Here is a 19,148-nt window from a genome sequence, read left to right on the forward strand (position 1 = left end):
ACTCATCTTGACAGACAAATTCAAGAGAAGAAGAAAATTGCTGCTTTCAAGGCAACTGTGACTGAACCAGAAGAAGAAGAAGAAGAAGAAGAAGAAGAAGAAGAAGAAGAAGAAGAAGAAGAAGAAGAAGAAGAAGAAGCTGATAAAAATGATGGAATGTGTTACGAATGTGGAAATTTTTGTCATATTCAAGCTGACTGTCCGGAACTAAAGAAGAAGCTTAGCAGAAACATGCAAAAGAAGGAAGCTTTCGGAGCATGAAGTGATGAGGAAGAATCTGATCACGAGGAAATTGCTAACATATGTTTCATGGCTCTAAGTGACAATGAAGATTCAGGAGAACTTGGACTAATGGCAGACAACAATGATGAGAAAGACGACTCAAGAGAACCTCGTTCAATGTCAGATGAAGGAACTAGTGAGGTACATACTCCTTTATGCCCTAATTGTTATGAAATTCAAGAATTTGTTAATATTGTTCTTGCAGACATAGAAAGAGTAGTAAATGAGCTCAGAAGAACCAAGAGAGAAAAAGAGAGAGAGGAGAAAGACTGGGCCTTGAAACTAGAAGTGTGCGAAATTGAGCGTGATATGCTTCAAGATGAAGTAAATGAACTCAAGCTTCGATTGAATGGCTTGCAAAAGACCACGAGTCTCAGTCCAGTCAAGTCAAATCAGACTGCTCATCACAAGAAAAAAATTGCTTGTTCTTTTTGTGGTAAAAATGGCCATAGTACTAACAATTGCAGGAACAGAATTAGAGCTGAAAGTAGTACTGGTAACTCTAACAGCTCATCCTGCTCCTATTGTGGTAAAAGAGGTTACACCGCAAATCATTGCAGGTTCAAAAACAACAGGAGATGGGTCTGGAGACCAAAATCTTCAAATCAAACTAACACTCAGATATCTAACCATTCAGGACCCAAGCAGGCTTGGGTACCTAAAAATGAGTAATCTTGTTTTGCAGGAACACTGCAAGAAGAATCGAAAAGGAAAATGGTATATCGACAGCGCATGTTCAAGAACATATGACGGGTGACAAACAACTATTCAAATCAGTCACCAAGCTAGATGGAGGAACAGTTATTTTTGGTGACAAATCCAAAGGAAATGTTATTGGTGTTGGAAAAGTTCCTTTAAGCTCGACATGTGATATAGATGAAGCCTACCTAGTTGATGAACTTAGCTATAATATTCTCAGCATCAGTCAACTATGTAACAACGATTATGAGGTTTGTTTTAAGAAACATGGCTGGTTTATCGAAGACGAATCAGGTAATATCATTCTCTCAGATAGAGACAGAAATGTCTACACTATCAAGAACTTAGAAAACTTTGGGGATCAAATATGTCTTATATCTATGATTGAATATCCCTGGGTTTGGCATAGAAAACTTGGCCATGCAAGCATGCATACTATTCGTAAACTGTCTAAACATGATCTTGTTATTGGACTCCCAAAACTAGATTTTTCGAAAGATCATATATGTGATGCATGTCAACTAGGAAAACAAACTCGCTCATCTTTCAAAGTCAAAAACATTGTTTCTACCTCTAAACCCCATCAATTGCTGCATATGGATTTATTTGATCCTACTAGAACTGCTAGTATAGGAGGTAAGAAATATGCTTTTGTTATTGTAGATGATTTCTCTAGATTTACCTGAGTTATGTTTCTTAGTCATAAAGATGATGCTCTAAAGAATTTTGAAGTTTTCTGTAAGAAGGTTCAACGAGAAAAGGGATACTACATCTCTACTATCAGAAGTGATCATGGAGGAGAGTTTGAAAGAAGAGCTTTGGAAAATTTCTGCAACGATCAAGGAATCTCTCACAACTTCTCTTCACCAAGATCACCACAGCAAAATAGAGTAGTAGAGCGTAAAAATAGAACATTGCAGGATATGGCAAGAACCATGATTGTAGAAAACTCTCTACCTCATCATTTTTGGGCAGAGGCTGTGAGTACAGCATGTCACATCATCAACAGATGTCTGATTCGACCAATTCTCAAAAAGACTCCTTATGAACTGTGGAATGGTAAGAAACCAAATATCAACTATTTCCACCCCTTTAGATGCAAATGCTTCATCCATAACAATGGGAAGGATAATATTGGTAAGTTTGATCTAAAGAGTGATGAAGGTATATTTCTTGGTTACTCTCCTTCAAGTAGAGCTTACAGAGTTTATAATAAGAGAACCTTATGTATTGAAAAATCTATTCATGTTATTTTTGTTGATACTAACCCTCGCCCAAGCAATGGACATATTCCTGAAGATGAGGAAATTTCCTGTGCTCCTAAGTCAGTTATTGTAGGTAAGGATCATCAAAATGAGTCAGCTAATCAACAGACTCCATAAGCTAAAGTACCACCAAAAGATCTTGACCTACCCCAGCCAGATCAGTTGGCTGCCGAAGAAAGGGTGACTCCAGTAAATACTCCAAATGAATGGAAGAATGAATCGGGATATCCTCACAAATTCATTATAGGAGATCCACATGAGGGAATAACTACAAGGAAATCTTAAAAGAACAAATCTCATGTAGCTCTCATTTCTCAAATTGAGCCCAAGAAAGTGGATGAAGCTCTAAAGGATTCTCATTGGATTAGTGCTATGAAAGAAGAATTAGATCAGTTTGAAAGAAATAAAGTATGGGAATTAGTTCCAAAGCCTCAAAACTCTTCTGTTGTTGGATTTAAGTGGGTCTTCAGAAACAAATTGAATGAATCAAGTCAAGTTGTTCGAAATAAAGCAAGACTAGTAGCTCAAGGTTATTCTCAATAGGAAGGAATCGACTATGATGAAACCTTTGCGCCTGTGGCAAGACTTGAATCCATTCGAATACTACTCGCCTTTGCTGCTCATAAAGGATTCAAATTATTTCAAATAGATGTTAAAAGTGCGTTCCTAAATGGTTATATCTCTGAAGAAGTATATGTGAAGCAACCACCTGGCTTTGCAAATGCCACCTTTCCAAATTGTGTATACAGGCTGACTAAAGCCTTGTACAGTCTCAAACAAGCTCCTCGAGCATGGTATGAAAGGTTAAGTTCTTTCCTTCTAAATTAAAGTTTCAAACGAGGTAATATCGATACAACTCTTTTCATTAAGCAATCCAGTTCAGGTAATCTTATTACTCAAATTTATGTAGATGATATTATTTTTGGTAGCCCTAACTTTGTTCTCTATGAAGAATTTGCTCTTTACATGAAAAGGAGAATTTAAAATGAGCATGATAGGAGAACTGACCTTCTTCCTTGGGCTTCAAATCAAGCAGTCCCCTAAAGGGATTTTCATCTGCCAAACCAAGTATACCGAGGAGCTTATCAAAAAGTGTGGGATGGAAGATGCTAAGGCTATTGGTACTCCAATGAGTCCAACTAGCATGCTATATGAAGATAACAATAGAAAACTGGTTGATGAAACCATGTATAGAAGGATGATTGGATCTCTACTATATTTAATTGCCAGTCAACCAGATATCATATTCAGTGTATGCAAATGTGCTAGATTTCAGCCGTTTCCTAAAGAATCCCATCTCTCTATTGTTAAACGAATTATTAGATATTTAATTGGTACATCTGAACTAGGACTATGGTATGATCACTCTAACAATTTCTCTCTAAGAGGCTTTTCAGATGCTGATTTTGCAGGAGACAAGACTGATAGGAAGAGTTTCAGTGGGATATGTCAATTGTTAGGAAATGCATTAGTATATAAGCACAACAAGAAACAAAATTGTGTTGCACTATCAACGACTGAGGCAGAATACCTAGCTGTTGGAAGCTGTTGTACACAAGTTCTATGGATTATGCACCAACTTCTTGATTTTAATTTATCTCTTACATCCACTCCTATCTTTTGTGATAATACTAGTGATATCTGTTTATCAAAGAATTCTATGCATCATTCTAGAGCAAAGCATATAGAAATTAAACATCATTTTATTCGTGATCATGCAGCAAAAGGTGACATTATTTTAGAGTTTATTAGTACTGATTCTCAACTTGCTGATATTTTTACAAAACCTCTTTTGGAAGAAAGATTCTGCCTTCTCCGAAAAAAGATTGGCATTGTGCCAAATTTGTAAATCAAATATTTCCTTGAGTATTTAAAATATTTTACCCTCTACTAGAATATTTTATTTTCTTACTTATATGTGATCTAATTACTTTTTTGAGTAAGCGTAATTATTGCAAATACCGTCGATCAGTCACTTCTGAACCATCTCTTCTGTCTGAACTTGGCCTTTCCATTAACCAAGGGGTCTCTTCGCTCTTCTCAAAATCTTCAATAAAAACACTCCGTCTCAATACTCCTCTCATTCTCTACCAAACAACCCTTCACACCATGGCCAAAAGAAATTCCTCCTCTGCAACCAAACGCAGTCGAAGGTTCCAAAAACTTCTTAACACTAAAGAGCCTGTGGATGTGGAGTCGTCCATTGACTCAGATTTTCTCAGAACAGACAATGAAAGCAGCAAATCATCTGAAAATCCACCCATTAGCCAGAAAAAGGCCGGCAAGAGACCCATGGAGCAAACCCCCAAAAAGGATGCATGCAAGAAAGGTAAAGTGGAACGCTTGAAATTTGGTCCTGAGAACAAGCTAATCTTCTACGGCCCCAATGAAAAGGCAAGGTTTGAGTCCTACAAGTCAAAATTCATGGCTTATGGATGCTCTGTAAGTCTCTCTCTTATGAAAAGTCTTCATTGTGATGTGACTGCAATTATTGATTTTCAGCACCTTTTCCCTCTCTTTGACACTATTGGAAACTCTGTGTATGAAGAACCTGTTAGAATATTTTATGAAAATCTTTTCGTGAATGATAAAGGTGATTTGGAATCTATGGTTTTCGGGAATAGAATTGTTTTGGACTCGTACCAATTTGAAAAGATCTTTTCCGCCAAGTTTAGTGGGTATGATGTGTTTGTCCAAAATTCTTGGCCCAAAAACTTTGAAGTGTCTTTTGATGAAGCAAAAACTTTTTAGTCTGATAATCCCCCTGACATTGGCCCCAAAAATCTTAAGTTTGAACATCGCGTCTTGGCCCACATGATTTCCACTACTCTCCTTTCCAAATCTGGGTCCCTTAGCTCTTTGTCTACTAGAGATGTCTTTGTCTGGTTAATAATAAACATCTTGATTGATTTGTGTGGATTCGTCATTATATGCTTGAGAGTATCAGGGATATATCCTCCTCTGTTGCATGTCTGCCCTATGGTCTTCTCATCTCTCATATTCTAGAAGTCATGAAAGTAGACTTGGCACCCTTTACACCCAAGAACATCACCAGTACTTATGATAAGACAGTTTTTTCAATGATGTGGTATACTCTGGTTGATGATGGATGGGTTAGGCGAGCCAAGGTTGAAAGTGCTCCAGTGCCAGTTGAAGTCCAAAATGATCAACCAGCTTCTCACTCAATTGCCTCTTAGAATCTTCAACAAATTCAACATTACCTTGATGGAGTCAAGCTGCTTCTTGTTGAGATGAAAGAACAGGTAGATAAAATCAAGGATGTCACTAAGGAGATAGATACAGATGTGGCCAAGCTCAGGATGGACATAGGAGCCACACGGAGACAAGGAACCGGGGCTTTCAATTCTATGAGTGAAAAGATGGATAAACTCGTCAAGGACGTTGAAAACTATTATGACTCCTTCTGCACCAAAGTGATCAACACTCTCAAATACTTCATGGGAAGAAGTTAATGCATTTTATCATGATGTTATGACAACCAATTTTTTTTGCTTATGCTTATTTTTGTTGGTGGTTTCTCTTAGACAATTTTTTGGGTCTGTACTAACTAAACCTCTACTGAAGGCACTACTTCTGCTGCTCTAACCACCTTATTAGTATGTACATTTTATCCTATATTATTCTGTGTACTTTTATTTCCTTTTTGATTGATGTAAAAGGGGGAGAAAAAATGCGAGTAAACACCAGCAGGAGGACCTGCAATTACAGTTATTCAGGAGGAAATGAAAACAGCATAATCTCAGGGGGAGCAACACAACTCAGGGGGAGCAACATCTTCAAAGGGAAGTATCTTAAATTACTGTTTACTCCGTCTTGATTGTCATCGTTAAAAAGGGGGAGATTGATAGGTTTAAGTTTAAGTTTCAATGATGACAATATTATCTTATGTTATATTTGCAAGACTAACAAAAAAGAAAGAATGGAGATGCTCAGCAAGATGCGATTGCTACAGGATTCGAAATAGCAAATAATGATCAATCAGGATTCGAATGAAGATGTTGTTGCTACATCAATGGTCAATCAAGAGAAGCAAATTTATTCGTCCTCAGTCAAAGGAACTCAAATTGCCAATCATGGATACTCAAATCAAGAAGCTCGCCAGCAATTATTCTATGTCCAGAATTAAGCTCACTTTAGGCGTAAATGGCTCCTTAATTCAAGATGTGACAAGGAAAGTCACAATCGAATCTGGACTCTTCAAAGAGCAGGATTCGAAGAGGTATCCCTTGGGTCAAAACCCTTTTGCAAAGATCACGTGCCCCTGATTTCATTGAAGACTCAACAGCTCTTTTCACTCCTATAAGAAGGCTGATACTTTCAAGAAGAAGACTTGCACAACTACATACATTGTATTCTAAGTCCGTCTACTACTTAGTTCAAACACTGTAATCTTTAGTTATCAGTGTCTCAAAAGATAGAAAGATCTAGAACACAAAAGAGAGTTGTGTCAATTACTCAGAACTCAAGGTGTGATACTGTTCGTTAGTGGTGAACGCGTTAAAGCCATCTGTGTTATAACATTTTCAAAGATCTTAAGGGAACCCTTGTGACCCAAGGGAAACTGGATGTAAATACCATAACGGTACCGAACCAGTATAAATCGCTGCGTGTTATTTACTCTTCTTTACTGCTTACTTTCATTCTGTATTGTGATCAGTCAACTAATACTTGTGTTAGTCGACTAATTTTTAAATAGTCAACAATTCAACCCCTCTTGTACGTTCACAGTTATCTTGGAAGACCTGTGGAAAGACGCATTCATTTTACTTTTTACCTTGAAAGAGTTATTATAGAGCTTTACCAACTTAACATTTTAACAATTTGACCAAGATTAGTTCAAGCTAAGGAAGGATCTCTGTAGTAGGCAAAAACTGAACTTGAGCTTGTTTTCAGTACATAAATTTAAAAAGTGAAGATCATTGTAGTGGCAAAGCTGAAGTATGTGACATAATATAAAGTGAGATATTTGTAGCAGCAAAAAGTGAAGTTAATTTTTGTGTTCATTTTTATGTATATGAATTTACAAGTAGTGCTGTGGTACAAAACTTTTGTATAGCCCTTTGGGCTGTAACATCTATTCTTGACTATCTAATGACTCAAAATATTAAGGAGGGACACTCGGGTTTTGATTAAGCGCCTGAAAAAGCATTCAAACCCTTGTTCAAGAACCTCAATGGTTGCCTCCATCTCTCGCAACTGATTCTGCAATTCGTCATATGTACCGATATTCTTAGAGCACAAAGCAGCATCAACATTGTCAAATTCATTGGCTTCTACTTCCTCTTTTTTAGAGCGTACAATCTTGGACAACAATGACCAACTACTTGATTGAGATCCGGTTCCATTGACATGCAACAACAAGGACTTAAATAGGCCTAAGGTGACTGACTGGACCTCCTTCAACATGCTAACAACAGCCAATGTTTCTGATGCGAGGACATTTTTCTTCATCATACCCTTCAAATCTTTGAGTGAATTTTGGATCATCTTCTTCGACTTCTTTCTAGAGGTTAAGTAGCTAGAAATAATGTCATTCGTGTTCCGCCTTCTACGAAGAGCAGAAAGAAGGTCTTGTTTGTTTTGCTTTTCATTTGACAAGAGATCTTTGATGGTTGCACAAACGTCTAATACCTTGATGTACCCCTCTAATAATTCATCGCCGTCCAGTGAAATGGCTTGTTGAATATGTGGTAGTTGAAGCAAATCTTCTGTGTAATCAAATAAGTTTCCAAGATCACCTAGTTTGCAGGTGAACGAAGAAAGGCAGGAAGAGGTAGCCTCTAAAGATGTATTCACTCTACACAAGTGTTCATCGAATTGAGACACAATAGGGTGAGATGTGGAGGGAAAGCTGCTAGAACGTGCATGCTTTAGGATAGTTTTCGATCTCAAAGGTGAGGGAGCCATTTGTTTTTTTCTTGTTGAAGTAGAGAAAACTATTGGAAGGTGCAATTCTGATTTCTGCTCCTTCTGGCTTTTGTTTCATATAGAAGTAGGGGGACTAGAGAATAGGACTTGAGTTTGATCTAAATCTAACACAAGTTGGGTGCATGTAAACCTGTTAGGGAACTATATCTTTATTAGTGATCTTCTTGTTGGAGACACAAGGAATATTGCCAACTCTGCATCCATAAATGGCACTCGTGCACTGCGTTCAATTTTATGCAAATTATCCGCCGGGTGAGTGAAGTATAACGTGACTCTGATTTGGATCAAGCTACCAATAAACCAGCAGTGTTTGGCACAAACATGAGTAGTATTTTTTAAATCATTGCACGATTGAGTAGTCTATGCCAATTTTCATGGATCTTGGGAACCAAATGCCTGGCTATATATCAATGCAAACGCGCACAAAAGATTGACAACTCTGTACACATTAAATGACAGTCTTGGTTTACATGTAATTTACAATATACTATAGTCTTGCCATTTATCAGTCAGCAGACAAAATGAATCTTGACAACTCTGTATCCATAAATGGCACTCGTGCTTTTCATTTAATTTCAAGCAAATTATGGGGACACGATGCACTATGAAGAAACAGATAAGAAATGGTGGTAACACTAAAAAAATTTAAAAAATTAACCACTTATTACTATTTCTTTTGCCAAACATATACTAGTTTGAGACAAAAAGAATCTTGACAACTGCAGGCATAAATGGCACTCGTGCACTTTATTAAATTTCATACAAACAGTGGAAGCAACCCAAAACAGGATGAAGAGTAACGTGGCTTTTATTTGTTTCAAGCTACCACTTAGGCGATGTTTGTGCATGTCTACTTCTATTACAATACATTGGTCAGACACTCAAAAAAAAAAAAAAAAAACACAGAAGTGCAAGGCATTTAATTAATAGCCAACTTTCCCTGCAAATACTAATCTTCGCCAAGTTTTTGATCAAAAAGAAAAGCACAAATCAATTTAAACTGCTAATTGCACAGAAAGGCATCCGAACATTGCTGATGCTGTCGAAAAGTTTGCAACAGAAAGAATTTTGACAACTCAGTACACATGAAATGACAGTCTTGGTCTACCATTTTTAATGCACAAAACAATTATGCTGGAAGGCCTAAGGTAAAACTAGTCAAGGCAGATTAAATTTCTTAATTTTAACCAAGTACTCTAGATTCCAGTTAAATAACATCTAAATATATTAAATCAAGCAAAGGGAAGGATTGTTGCAGTACCAGAAACTGAACTTGATCTTGTTTTCACTACGTAAAAGCAAAACGTTAAGTAAACTCAAAAAAGGGAGATATTTTTAGCAGCAAAATATGAAGTTGATCTTGTATTCAATGTGATGTATAATATAATATAAAATGTACTAGTGTTACAGTAATACAAAAATTTTGGATAGCCCTTTGGGCTGCAACATCCATTCATGGCTAGCTAGTGATTCAAAATATTGAGGAGAGATACTCTAGTTTTGATTAAACGCCTGAAGAAGCATTCGAGCCCATCTTCAAGAACCTCAATGGTTGCCTCCATCTCTCGCAACTGATTCTGCAATTCTTCGTATTGGCCAGTCTTATTTTGACTGAGAATTGAGCACAAAGCAGCATCAACATTGTCAAAGTCATTGGCTTTTAATTCCTCGTTTTTCGAGGGCATAATCTTGGACAACAATGACCAACTACTTGATTGAGATCCGATTCCATTGATATAGGTCAAAAAGGCCTAAAACAATGAGTCCAGAACCTAAATGTGATTCTTTATGCCAAGCAGAACGGAAATAAGTATAAAAAAAAAGAGTGACGAGCGCTATACATTATCGGACGTTTTGGGCGCTCTTTAAAAAAGCGCTATACATATAACGTCTTTAATAACAACGTTATATGTATAGCGTTTTTATATACCGCGCTATACTCACATAAGTATCGTCCCTTCCCTTTCCCCCACGCAGAACCCGAATCCCTCCCTCCATTTTCAAAAATCTTCAGCCCCCCCATTTTGTCGATAAAAAATTCGAGCGGACCCCACCCGTCCCATAAATAGACAAGATTGTTGGTCCCATATCCTAGTCATCCATTCCTATTGTTGTGGTTTGCTTGTTTCGGACTCAAATATTCAATTCTTCAACTTTTCGAAAAACATAAATCGAGGTATTCCGATTTAGTTTAGGTCGAAACTTATATAAATAATGCATATTAGGTGTTTTGAATGTATTCCATGTTGTTTTGTATTTTTTTTTGCGTTTAAATTGGTATGCTATTTTTATCCGGACTAAGATATTAGTGTTCTAAAAAAATATGTAAAAATTGAGAAATCATTATTATTTGTTAATAAAAATGTTAATAAATTACTTTTACTGTTTTATATGTATTTTCGTGAATGTTTTGTGATTAAAATGTATTTGTTGATTTTATCTAGTTTAGATTATTTATTTGTTTAAAGACTAGTAATATAGTGCTCTTTTAGCTTAGGAAAATATAGAGTCTTTTAGCATAGTATCCCTGTTATTTAGGTATATCTTATACTGATAGATCAAACACAAACTCTATTCAATATACAAAAATTAATTATTTAATTTACAAACAAACATATAAAATTATGAAACTAACATGTAAAATAATAAAATTGACAACATAAAAATTCAGGATAGCTTGGTGCTACTGGGCCTCAAATATCAAGTCTGGAACCCATATGTGAATACTTTGTCCAATTAAATATTGTATAATTATAAAAAATAATTATTTAATTTACAAAAAAAACATACAAAATTATGAAACTAATATGTAAAATAATAAAATTGACACATACAAGAATTCAGGATAGCTTGGTGCTACTGGGCCTCAAATATCGAGCCTGGAACCCATATGTTAATACTCTGTCCAATTAAATATTGTATAATTATAAAAATTAATTATTTAATTTACATAACAAACATACAAAATTTTGAAACTAACATGTAAAATAATAAAATTGACACATACAAGAATTCAGGATAGCTTGGTGCTACTGGGCCTCAAATATCGAGTCTGGAACCCATAGATCTATACTCTATCCAATTAAATATTGTATAACTATAAAAATTAATTATTTAATTTTCAGAACAAACATACAATTAATGCTGTTTAATTTACAGTAGACGATATGGACGTGCCGCCTATGCATCCTGGACCTTTCTGCGATGAGCTATTAGTGTTACGGGGCGATCATAGGTCCGCCCACGTGTGGAAAGGAGAGTTACTGGCCCAGACTCTCCGCGTCAGGAGAGTGGACGACATGCGGGATTTTATGAAGGACAGAGATCTTCATCCCCGTGTAGTCTAGCGCCTGCGGGTTACAGGCTTCTACAGGATTTTGGAGATCGGGCGGCTGCAGCTCGACTGGTCTCTGGTCATGGCCCTGATAGAGCGGTGGCGATCGGAGACGCACACATTCCACCTGCCCATTGGCAAGGCCACCATCACGCTGCAGGACGTGGAGGTTTTATATGGGCTGACCGTTGATGGACTGCCCGTTGCACTGCCTCAGGCCATGAGAGAGATGACGCGTGGGCAGTATTTGGACATGCTGTAGCAGCTCACTGGTTTTAGGCCACAGGATGAGACAGCACACTCAGGGGTCAGTCGCATGAGTTTGACAGCTATTCGATAGCATTTGGAGATATTGCACCCCGACATCACTGGCGAAACAGATGATCTGGATATTTACCGGTATACGAGGTTGTTGTTGCTTCTTATGTTTGGAGGGGTCTTGTTCCCGAACACTTCGGGGAACCTAGTCAGCTTGAGATTTCTTCATCTTCTTCAACGGCTAGATGATTTACCCCAGTACAGCTGGGGTGCTACTGTTCTCGCCTACTTGTTCAGGCAGATGTTCCGGGCGAGCATGGGCACCCAACATGACGTATGTGGATTTTTGCCGCTGCTACAGGTGACAACATATTCGAATACTCTATTCATTATAAAATATCTAGTAAAAATTTATCTTAAATTTTACGTCAACTTTGTATGTTAGGTTTGGGCCTGGGAGCGGTTCCTGCAGTTGCAGCCACCTCTACCACTATTACCTCCAGATGTACCACCTCCGTTTCTCCCTCTAGCTAGGAGGTGGGAGAACCGGCGGGGATACGTACATATCTACGAGGCTCGGCATAATCTCCCCCTTTGTAGGGATTTGTTGGATATGCTAGAGGGCATATAGTTAAATGTATACCTAAGTTTACTTGGTATAGCTTCACATGTGTTGCGCATACTCACATTTTCTGTTGTTATTTGATAGTTCATCTGGACGCCATACAATGACGACTTGATAGGTGGCCTGCCCGATTATTGCTCGGTTGGCCGACTGATTTGGAGCACTTCCGTCCCGCTGATGTGCCTCGATATTGTGGAGCATCATGCCACGGAGTGAGTACTTTGCCATTTTGGCCGTTCGCAGCTTGTACCGAGAGGGCCTATATAGGAGCCCACACATTATCAGCGGGATGATCGTTCCAGGGTGGACGACACATATGTGGCATGGCTAGAGGCGCAGGTCGATACTTGGTACCGGTAAGCTGACCTGATTCAGCCCCCCCCCCTCACAGAGTCGGACGGATACTATTCATGAGTATATGCCCTGGTACCGCCGCGTTACCTGACTTTTCATCAGGAATACCATTCATCGAACTGGCGGTAGGTACATTCCATACGGTCGGCGGCACGAGGCCCTGGTATGTTTTCTGGTATTATTACTTATATAACTGTAACATAGTGTTCTGTAGTTTATATTTTATACATTGTGCAGGCTATTGGCCTATATATAGTCTACTGAATGGGATTGCAGATGCAGCACCATGCCGGCGAGGGAGCGACCGCTTTGCACGATTATGGCCGGTAGGTTGCAGAGGTGGCTGCCCGGACACTGCAGTGAGCCCGAGAGGATCAGCGCTTAGGACACGACCCTGCTTATGTGGCGCCAGAGCAGTACCAGCGAGGTAGGGGTGCCCCACGAGGCAGGGCTGCCCCACAGGGTCGTGGTGGGCGGCGAGGAGGTGGTCCCCAGCAAGGGGACGTTGAGGCCCTTGTTGATGATGTTTATGTTGATCTGCCGGGTGACCTTCACGAGCCGGACGAGTATCCCAGCAGCATGCCATCATACATCCTTGGGCTGCAGCTCACTCCAGGGATTTCGCAGGTGACCCCATCAGGTCCATTATTAACCACGGGTACGGACATTACCGGAGAGGATTGGGATACATACTTCCCAGGCCCATCGACCGCTGCTGAGGATCGGCCGACCCGAGATATGGATAGTGGGCGTCGGCTGTGTTATGGCTCATCATCGAGGGGTGCTGGGGAGCTTTCACAGGTGCAGGTATGTTTTTATTAGTATTTACTTTAAATTTATTTTTTCTTTTCTCATTTATTTTCCATAAATAACTTTATTAACTTTCTTATTAAGGCTTCATCCTCGCCCGTCATGGAGGCCGCTTTGTGCGATGCTGACCTGGCTGCGACGGATGATTATATTCAGGAGCCCGACGAGATCGTGGTAAGACAATTTAAATTGTTGTGACTTAATATATATTTTCCTATACTGAGCTGACTTATTCTTCTGTAGGTTACTACTGGACCGACGGCCCCTTCTACCGATCCTGCCCGCACTACTGATGATCATGTTGCAGCGCATCCTGCTATATAGAGGTGACGTGATGAGGATGATCCTGATAGCATAACCGGGCGAGATGGGATGCACCTCAGGCCAGCGGCTGCATTGAAGCACACAGGCTGTGGAACACATTGATTTTCTTTCTTTTTTTTGTATTTGATGTAAATAATAGCAACATTTTTTATTGTTTTCGTTATATGCGCATTATGTATATATTTTCCGGGTTCTTCGTTATTTTAATACTGCAATACATATACAAACACAACAACTTAACATAATTTAAATTCGGCTCACATAACGAAATACATGGCATGGAAAGCATAAATATAAAATACAACACTCAACACATACATTGATTTGTTTAGTCAACTATTTTTTTCTTCAACCACTCAAATTGATCCAATAACTTATTTTTTTCTTCTTCCACCTCTTTAAGTTTCTCCTTCAACGCCGCAATTTCTCGTGTATACATAACCTCATCACGTTCGTATCTTTTGTTCAAATCATGAATATACTGAAAAGTTTATTTGTAGCATTCCTGCTTACAGGGTTCATCAATCCATACCTCAAAATTGCAAAAAGGTTCATCGGGAATCCTATAAAACTTGTTCACACACATCCAGTATCGGCGCCCAACTTCACCATCATCCCAACAATCCGCCATCATACATTTTTTGCCTCACTGGCACTTTGGTAAATAAAGGCATTCAGACATTTGTTAAAGCGAAAATAAAAACCCTTCTTTTATGGAGAGTTTTGCTATTGCTTATTGTTAAGCGCAGAAAATAACTAGAATGCGCCCGCTATTTATAGGCAAGACAACACACATAACGTAGTATTTAACCGCGTTATGCTAACACATAACGTAGTATTTAACCGCGCAATGCTTCGCGTGTTAAAGATTCTTTCGGATACAAAATAGTTTTTTCGCAGGCGGACAACTTTTCAGTTCGACAAGACAACACACATAATGTAGTATTTAACCGCGCTATGCTTCGCGTGTTAAAGATTCTTTCGGATACAAAACAGCCTTTTCGCAGGCGGGCAGCTTTTCAGTTCTACAAGACAACACACATAACGTAGTATTTAACCGCGCTATGCTAACACATAACATAGTATTTAACCGCGCTATATATATTCACATATTTATCAAAAATCTTTCTCCTCTGACAGTGTAGTTTTCTAATAACAATTTTAGCGTGAAATTCGAAGGTCTACTAAAAAAAAATCATTTTTTAATCCAATACTATTTTTGATTACATGAACGGGGGGGAGAAATTCATTAATTTACTCAACTGAAAAATGGACCATTATCAATAAGATTTACCAATAATGGAAACATAATTTTATTTGATACATCTTGCAACATAAACAAGTATATACACTTATTACAACTACATTACGAAACCCAGTTACTACGTGTATCCTTGATAGTTGGGCACATTAGAAGAACTCCTACCAGGAGCTGGATTACCACTGCCACCCAAACTAGCCAAAGGACATTTTCAACAGTCATGTCCTGTTTGCGAGAATATACCATATTTGCGCGCATAAACGGTATTGCTAACATCCATTTAGTTCTGTATATGCGTTCTCTTCCGCACCTGTATTCGACGCAAAAACTCCTTGTTACACACTATTTTAAATGGTTCCGGCGGCCAATAATGCTCAGCACCCACTGGCTGCAACTGCCCACTATATGTGTTTAAGTATGCAGCAACACTATATTATTTATCAACGTAGTTGGTTGGCCCTAAACCAACATGTTGAAAGCACCTGATGGCATGTGAGCACGGCATGTGGTAGATGGACCATTTCCCACAAGAGCATAACCTTGTAGATTCATTTATGGTATGTACATTATTCCCCCAGTTTTGATGGATAGCAGTGCGAACTTCAAAAATATTTCTGTCGTAATCATACTGTAAAAATGAATGCCAATGTGCTCGTCGCCTGTATTTCTCAAATCTCTTCATCGGCAGTAGCATAAATTCAACACCTCTTTCCATCAATGACGTTGCAAATGCAGCCCTTTCAACAAACCTCTCCGCCATCTGCTTGAACGACATGTGCACCATGGCAGTAACAGGAAATCCTCTTGCCGACTTCAATAACCCGTTGAAAGACTCTGACACATTTATAGTCAGAATTCCCCATCTTCTTCCACCATCCGCATGCAAATTCCACTTGTCAAGCTCATGTCGATTCAACCAACGATAGGCTCTATCGTCTTCCTTCCTGATAGATTCCATGTGCCTCCGGAATTTATGCTCTTAGTGTTCTATTGCTGCCATCCACATCAAATCATGCAGATCCTTGTTGGGATGTGCCTTCTGGAAATTGGCCTTCAGGTGTCTCACACGGTAACTGTGGTAGGCATAAGGTTCTTGCCATGCAGAAAAATTCTCTACAGAACTTAAGATACCACCATGCCGATCAAATATTAGACAAATACCGGAACGTTGTTTGACACCGTGCTCTTTCAAATGGTTAAGAAACAACATCCATGTCTCTTGGCTTTCATTGGAACAAATAGCAAAAGCTAGAGGAAATATTTGTCCATTAGCATCTACTGCAACGGCGATCAATAGCTTGATATCATACTTTCCATAGACATGAGTGCCATCTATGGATATTACCAGCCGACAATGCGAATAACCATTAATTGCTGGTTTAAATGCCCAAAACACGTAATTGAATATATATTTTGGTCTTCCCGGACTCCGCTCAAGCTTCCATTCAACAATAGTCTCGGGGTTCAAGTGTTGCAGTGCGGCCATATACCTAGGTAGAGCTGCAAATGAAGTATCCCAGCTACCATAAACAATTTCAAACGCACGTTTGCGCCCGAGAAATGCCTTTCTTTTGGTAATGGTATGGCCATATTCCTGGTGGACTAATGTAATGCACTCTTTGATTTTATAACTTATGGATGCTTCAAGGTGTGGAATAAGGACAAGAAAAATCAAGTCAATATCCAAGTTGTAGTGATTCCCATTGAATGTGTCAATTTCACATCTGTGGGTGGGAATATATTTACCCACTTTCCACAGACATGTGTTCTTCTTGCTTGCACGCAGCATCCAATGACAACCCGTAAACCATCTGCGGCAAACAACCTTGTATACATCCAGACTTGAGTTCCATACCGTCATCTCACGACACTCTTTTACGCTGTATATTTTCGCCGCTCTGCTTAGGCGCGCTTTATCAGGAAAAAGCATGCCCTTTGCTAACACCGTTGGTCTAGAATCATCCCACATTGCTATCCCAATTTCATCAAAATCCTTTGTGAGAGCATCCACATCCATCATACTTGGCAAATGATCAAGGTAGGGAATCTTCCTTGAATGAAACGGCACTTGGGACTCGTACACTCTTGGTCTAACGGGGGTGGAGCATACTCCCTCGTCAAATCAGGTCCTTCATTCTCTTCCTCCTCATCACCATCCTCACGAGGGAAGGGTGTGTCATCTCCGGAATCATCGGCATTGTTGTCATAATCACTGTTCTCTTCCTCACTCTGTGCATCTGCCAGATCCCGATTTAATATGTCATCTTCGGGCAATTGAATCAGGACAGGTGATTCAACTTGCTCGTTTTCACTGCACAAACAACAAAATAATAAGCTACTCAAATTAATAAATACTTTCCATATAGCTGTATTACTTCGCTTTACAAGTCGTAATATGTTGACATTCCTTGATGGACATTATCCTGTTGGCGATGACTCCGGGATGGACCACCATGATCCAACACACCAGAATTACGCATATTCCAACTGGGCGTGAGTTCATAACTTGTAAAAGTCATATCTGGCCGGTACCCCCTTTGGAATATATGAGTGTTAATACAAATTCAATACAACAAAAATATACATCGTAACACTAAGAAAAATTAAAGTTTACCACTCGTCTTGTGGATTATGTAAAGCAGGAGAGAAATTATTTCCTCGCTCCTCATTCTCCCGTGGTGATAAGTTTAAATCAGGCCAAACTCTTTCAGCCAAAACCTGTCCGGCAAAAACTGCTCCAGAATAACCACCCGACGACTGAGGGTTATCCCTGCTATGCTCAACCTCATTATTGCGAGCGTCTTCGACCTTGACGTACATTTCCAACAGTTTTATCACAAGCAATTCCCGGTATTCATCCGGAGTCCTCAAAAAATCCCTCAAAGTTTCATCATTGTCGATGTTAAACTCAGTGTAACAAGTAACCCTTGCGGAATGACGGAATACATATATCTTCCGGTTACTTTAAGGTTCACCGAACGTTTTCTCACACTCATTTTTTTACATAACAACGATACCAATGTATCGTACTCCATTGTAAGTGGCAACTTAACATGACACTGTTGAGATAAACTATAGCTCACAGTGTTATTCGCTACCACAACCTCATCCCCCAATATAATGAAACCCTTACTTTTCGCTCTTCAGACATTATGAAAAAATGCTTGAGAATTTAACAAGAAGAAAATTTTTAATAGGAGTTACGAATATTTTTTAATGGATTTTTGTAAAATCCTAACGCCTTTAAATAAGGCAATGTCTAGCTCGGGGGGTGAATATTTTTAGGTATAGCGCTCTTTTAAAGGGCGCTATACCCATTTGAATTATTGTTATGTCAGTTAAAAGTGCTATACATATAGTGTTGTTATTAAAGGCGTTATATGTATAGCGCTTTTTTAAAGAGCGCTATACCTTAACGTCCAAAACGTCTGTTAATGTATAGCGCTCTTTAAAAGAGCGTTATACATAAATAAGTCACTCTTTGTTTTTACACTTATTTCCGTCCTACTCGGCAAAAAGAACCACATTTAGGTTCTGGACTCTTAAACAATTCTAGAGTGACTGACTGGACCTCCTGCAATTCTCCAACAACAGCCAATGGTTCAGGCTTTTTTAATGCGCAGGTATTTTCATTCATCATACTCTTCAAACTTTTAAGGATCTTTTGGATCATCTTTTTGGACTTCCTTCTAGAGGTTAGATAGCCAGAAATTTCATCCATATTCCGTCTCCTACGAAGAGCTGAAAGAAGTTCTTGTTTATTTTGCCTTTCATTTGATAAGAGATCTTTAATGGTGGCACAAACGTCTAATATCTTGAGGTACCCCTCTAATAATACATTGGCGTCCAGTGAATTAATGTATTGTTGAAAGTGTGGTAGTTGAAGCAAATCTTCCGCGTAATCAAATAAGTTTTCAAGATCACCTAGTCAGCAGGCGAAAGATGAAAGACAAGAAGAGGTAGCCTCTGAAGATGATTTCACTCTAC

General features: G+C 38.9%; 2 protein-coding genes across 2 annotated transcripts; both read right to left on the bottom strand.

The window, feature by feature from the left end:
• Positions 1-7,249: 7,249 nt before the first annotated feature.
• On the bottom strand, positions 7,250-8,579 carry LOC107796216 (uncharacterized). The gene has a single exon (XM_016618960.2). It carries the CDS (start codon positions 8,172-8,174, stop codon positions 7,356-7,358), a length of 819 nt encoding a protein of 272 aa, XP_016474446.1. The 5' UTR covers positions 8,175-8,579; the 3' UTR covers positions 7,250-7,355.
• Positions 8,580-9,658: 1,079 nt separating this feature from the next.
• Positions 9,659-19,015, bottom strand: LOC142173575 (uncharacterized). Its single transcript, XM_075239196.1, has 2 exons — positions 18,670-19,015; positions 9,659-9,946 (listed from the first exon to the last, which is right to left on the bottom strand). The coding sequence occupies exons 1-2, from the start codon at positions 18,880-18,882 to the stop codon at positions 9,659-9,661; spliced, it is 501 nt and encodes a 166-aa protein (XP_075095297.1). The 5' UTR covers positions 18,883-19,015.
• Between the last annotated feature and the right edge of the window lie 133 nt (positions 19,016-19,148).

This window comes from Nicotiana tabacum, chromosome 19 (genome assembly GCF_000715075.1).
Source record: "Nicotiana tabacum cultivar K326 chromosome 19, ASM71507v2, whole genome shotgun sequence".
Classification (NCBI taxonomy): Eukaryota; Viridiplantae; Streptophyta; class Magnoliopsida; order Solanales; family Solanaceae; genus Nicotiana; species Nicotiana tabacum.

What these genes read in the sequence shown, in the direction of transcription:
- LOC107796216 (XM_016618960.2), bottom strand. Translation starts at nt 8,174, where the DNA reads ATGGCTCCCTCACCTTTGAGATCGAAAACTATCCTAAAGCATGCACGT.
- LOC142173575 (XM_075239196.1), bottom strand. Translation starts at nt 18,882, where the DNA reads ATGGATGAAATTTCTGGCTATCTAACCTCTAGAAGGAAGTCCAAAAAG. An exon ending in AATGTGGTTCTTTTTGCCGA is followed by an intron (nt 9,947 to 18,669) that starts GTAGGACGGAAA and finishes TCATTGTTTTAG; the next exon opens with GCCTTTTTGACCTATATCAA.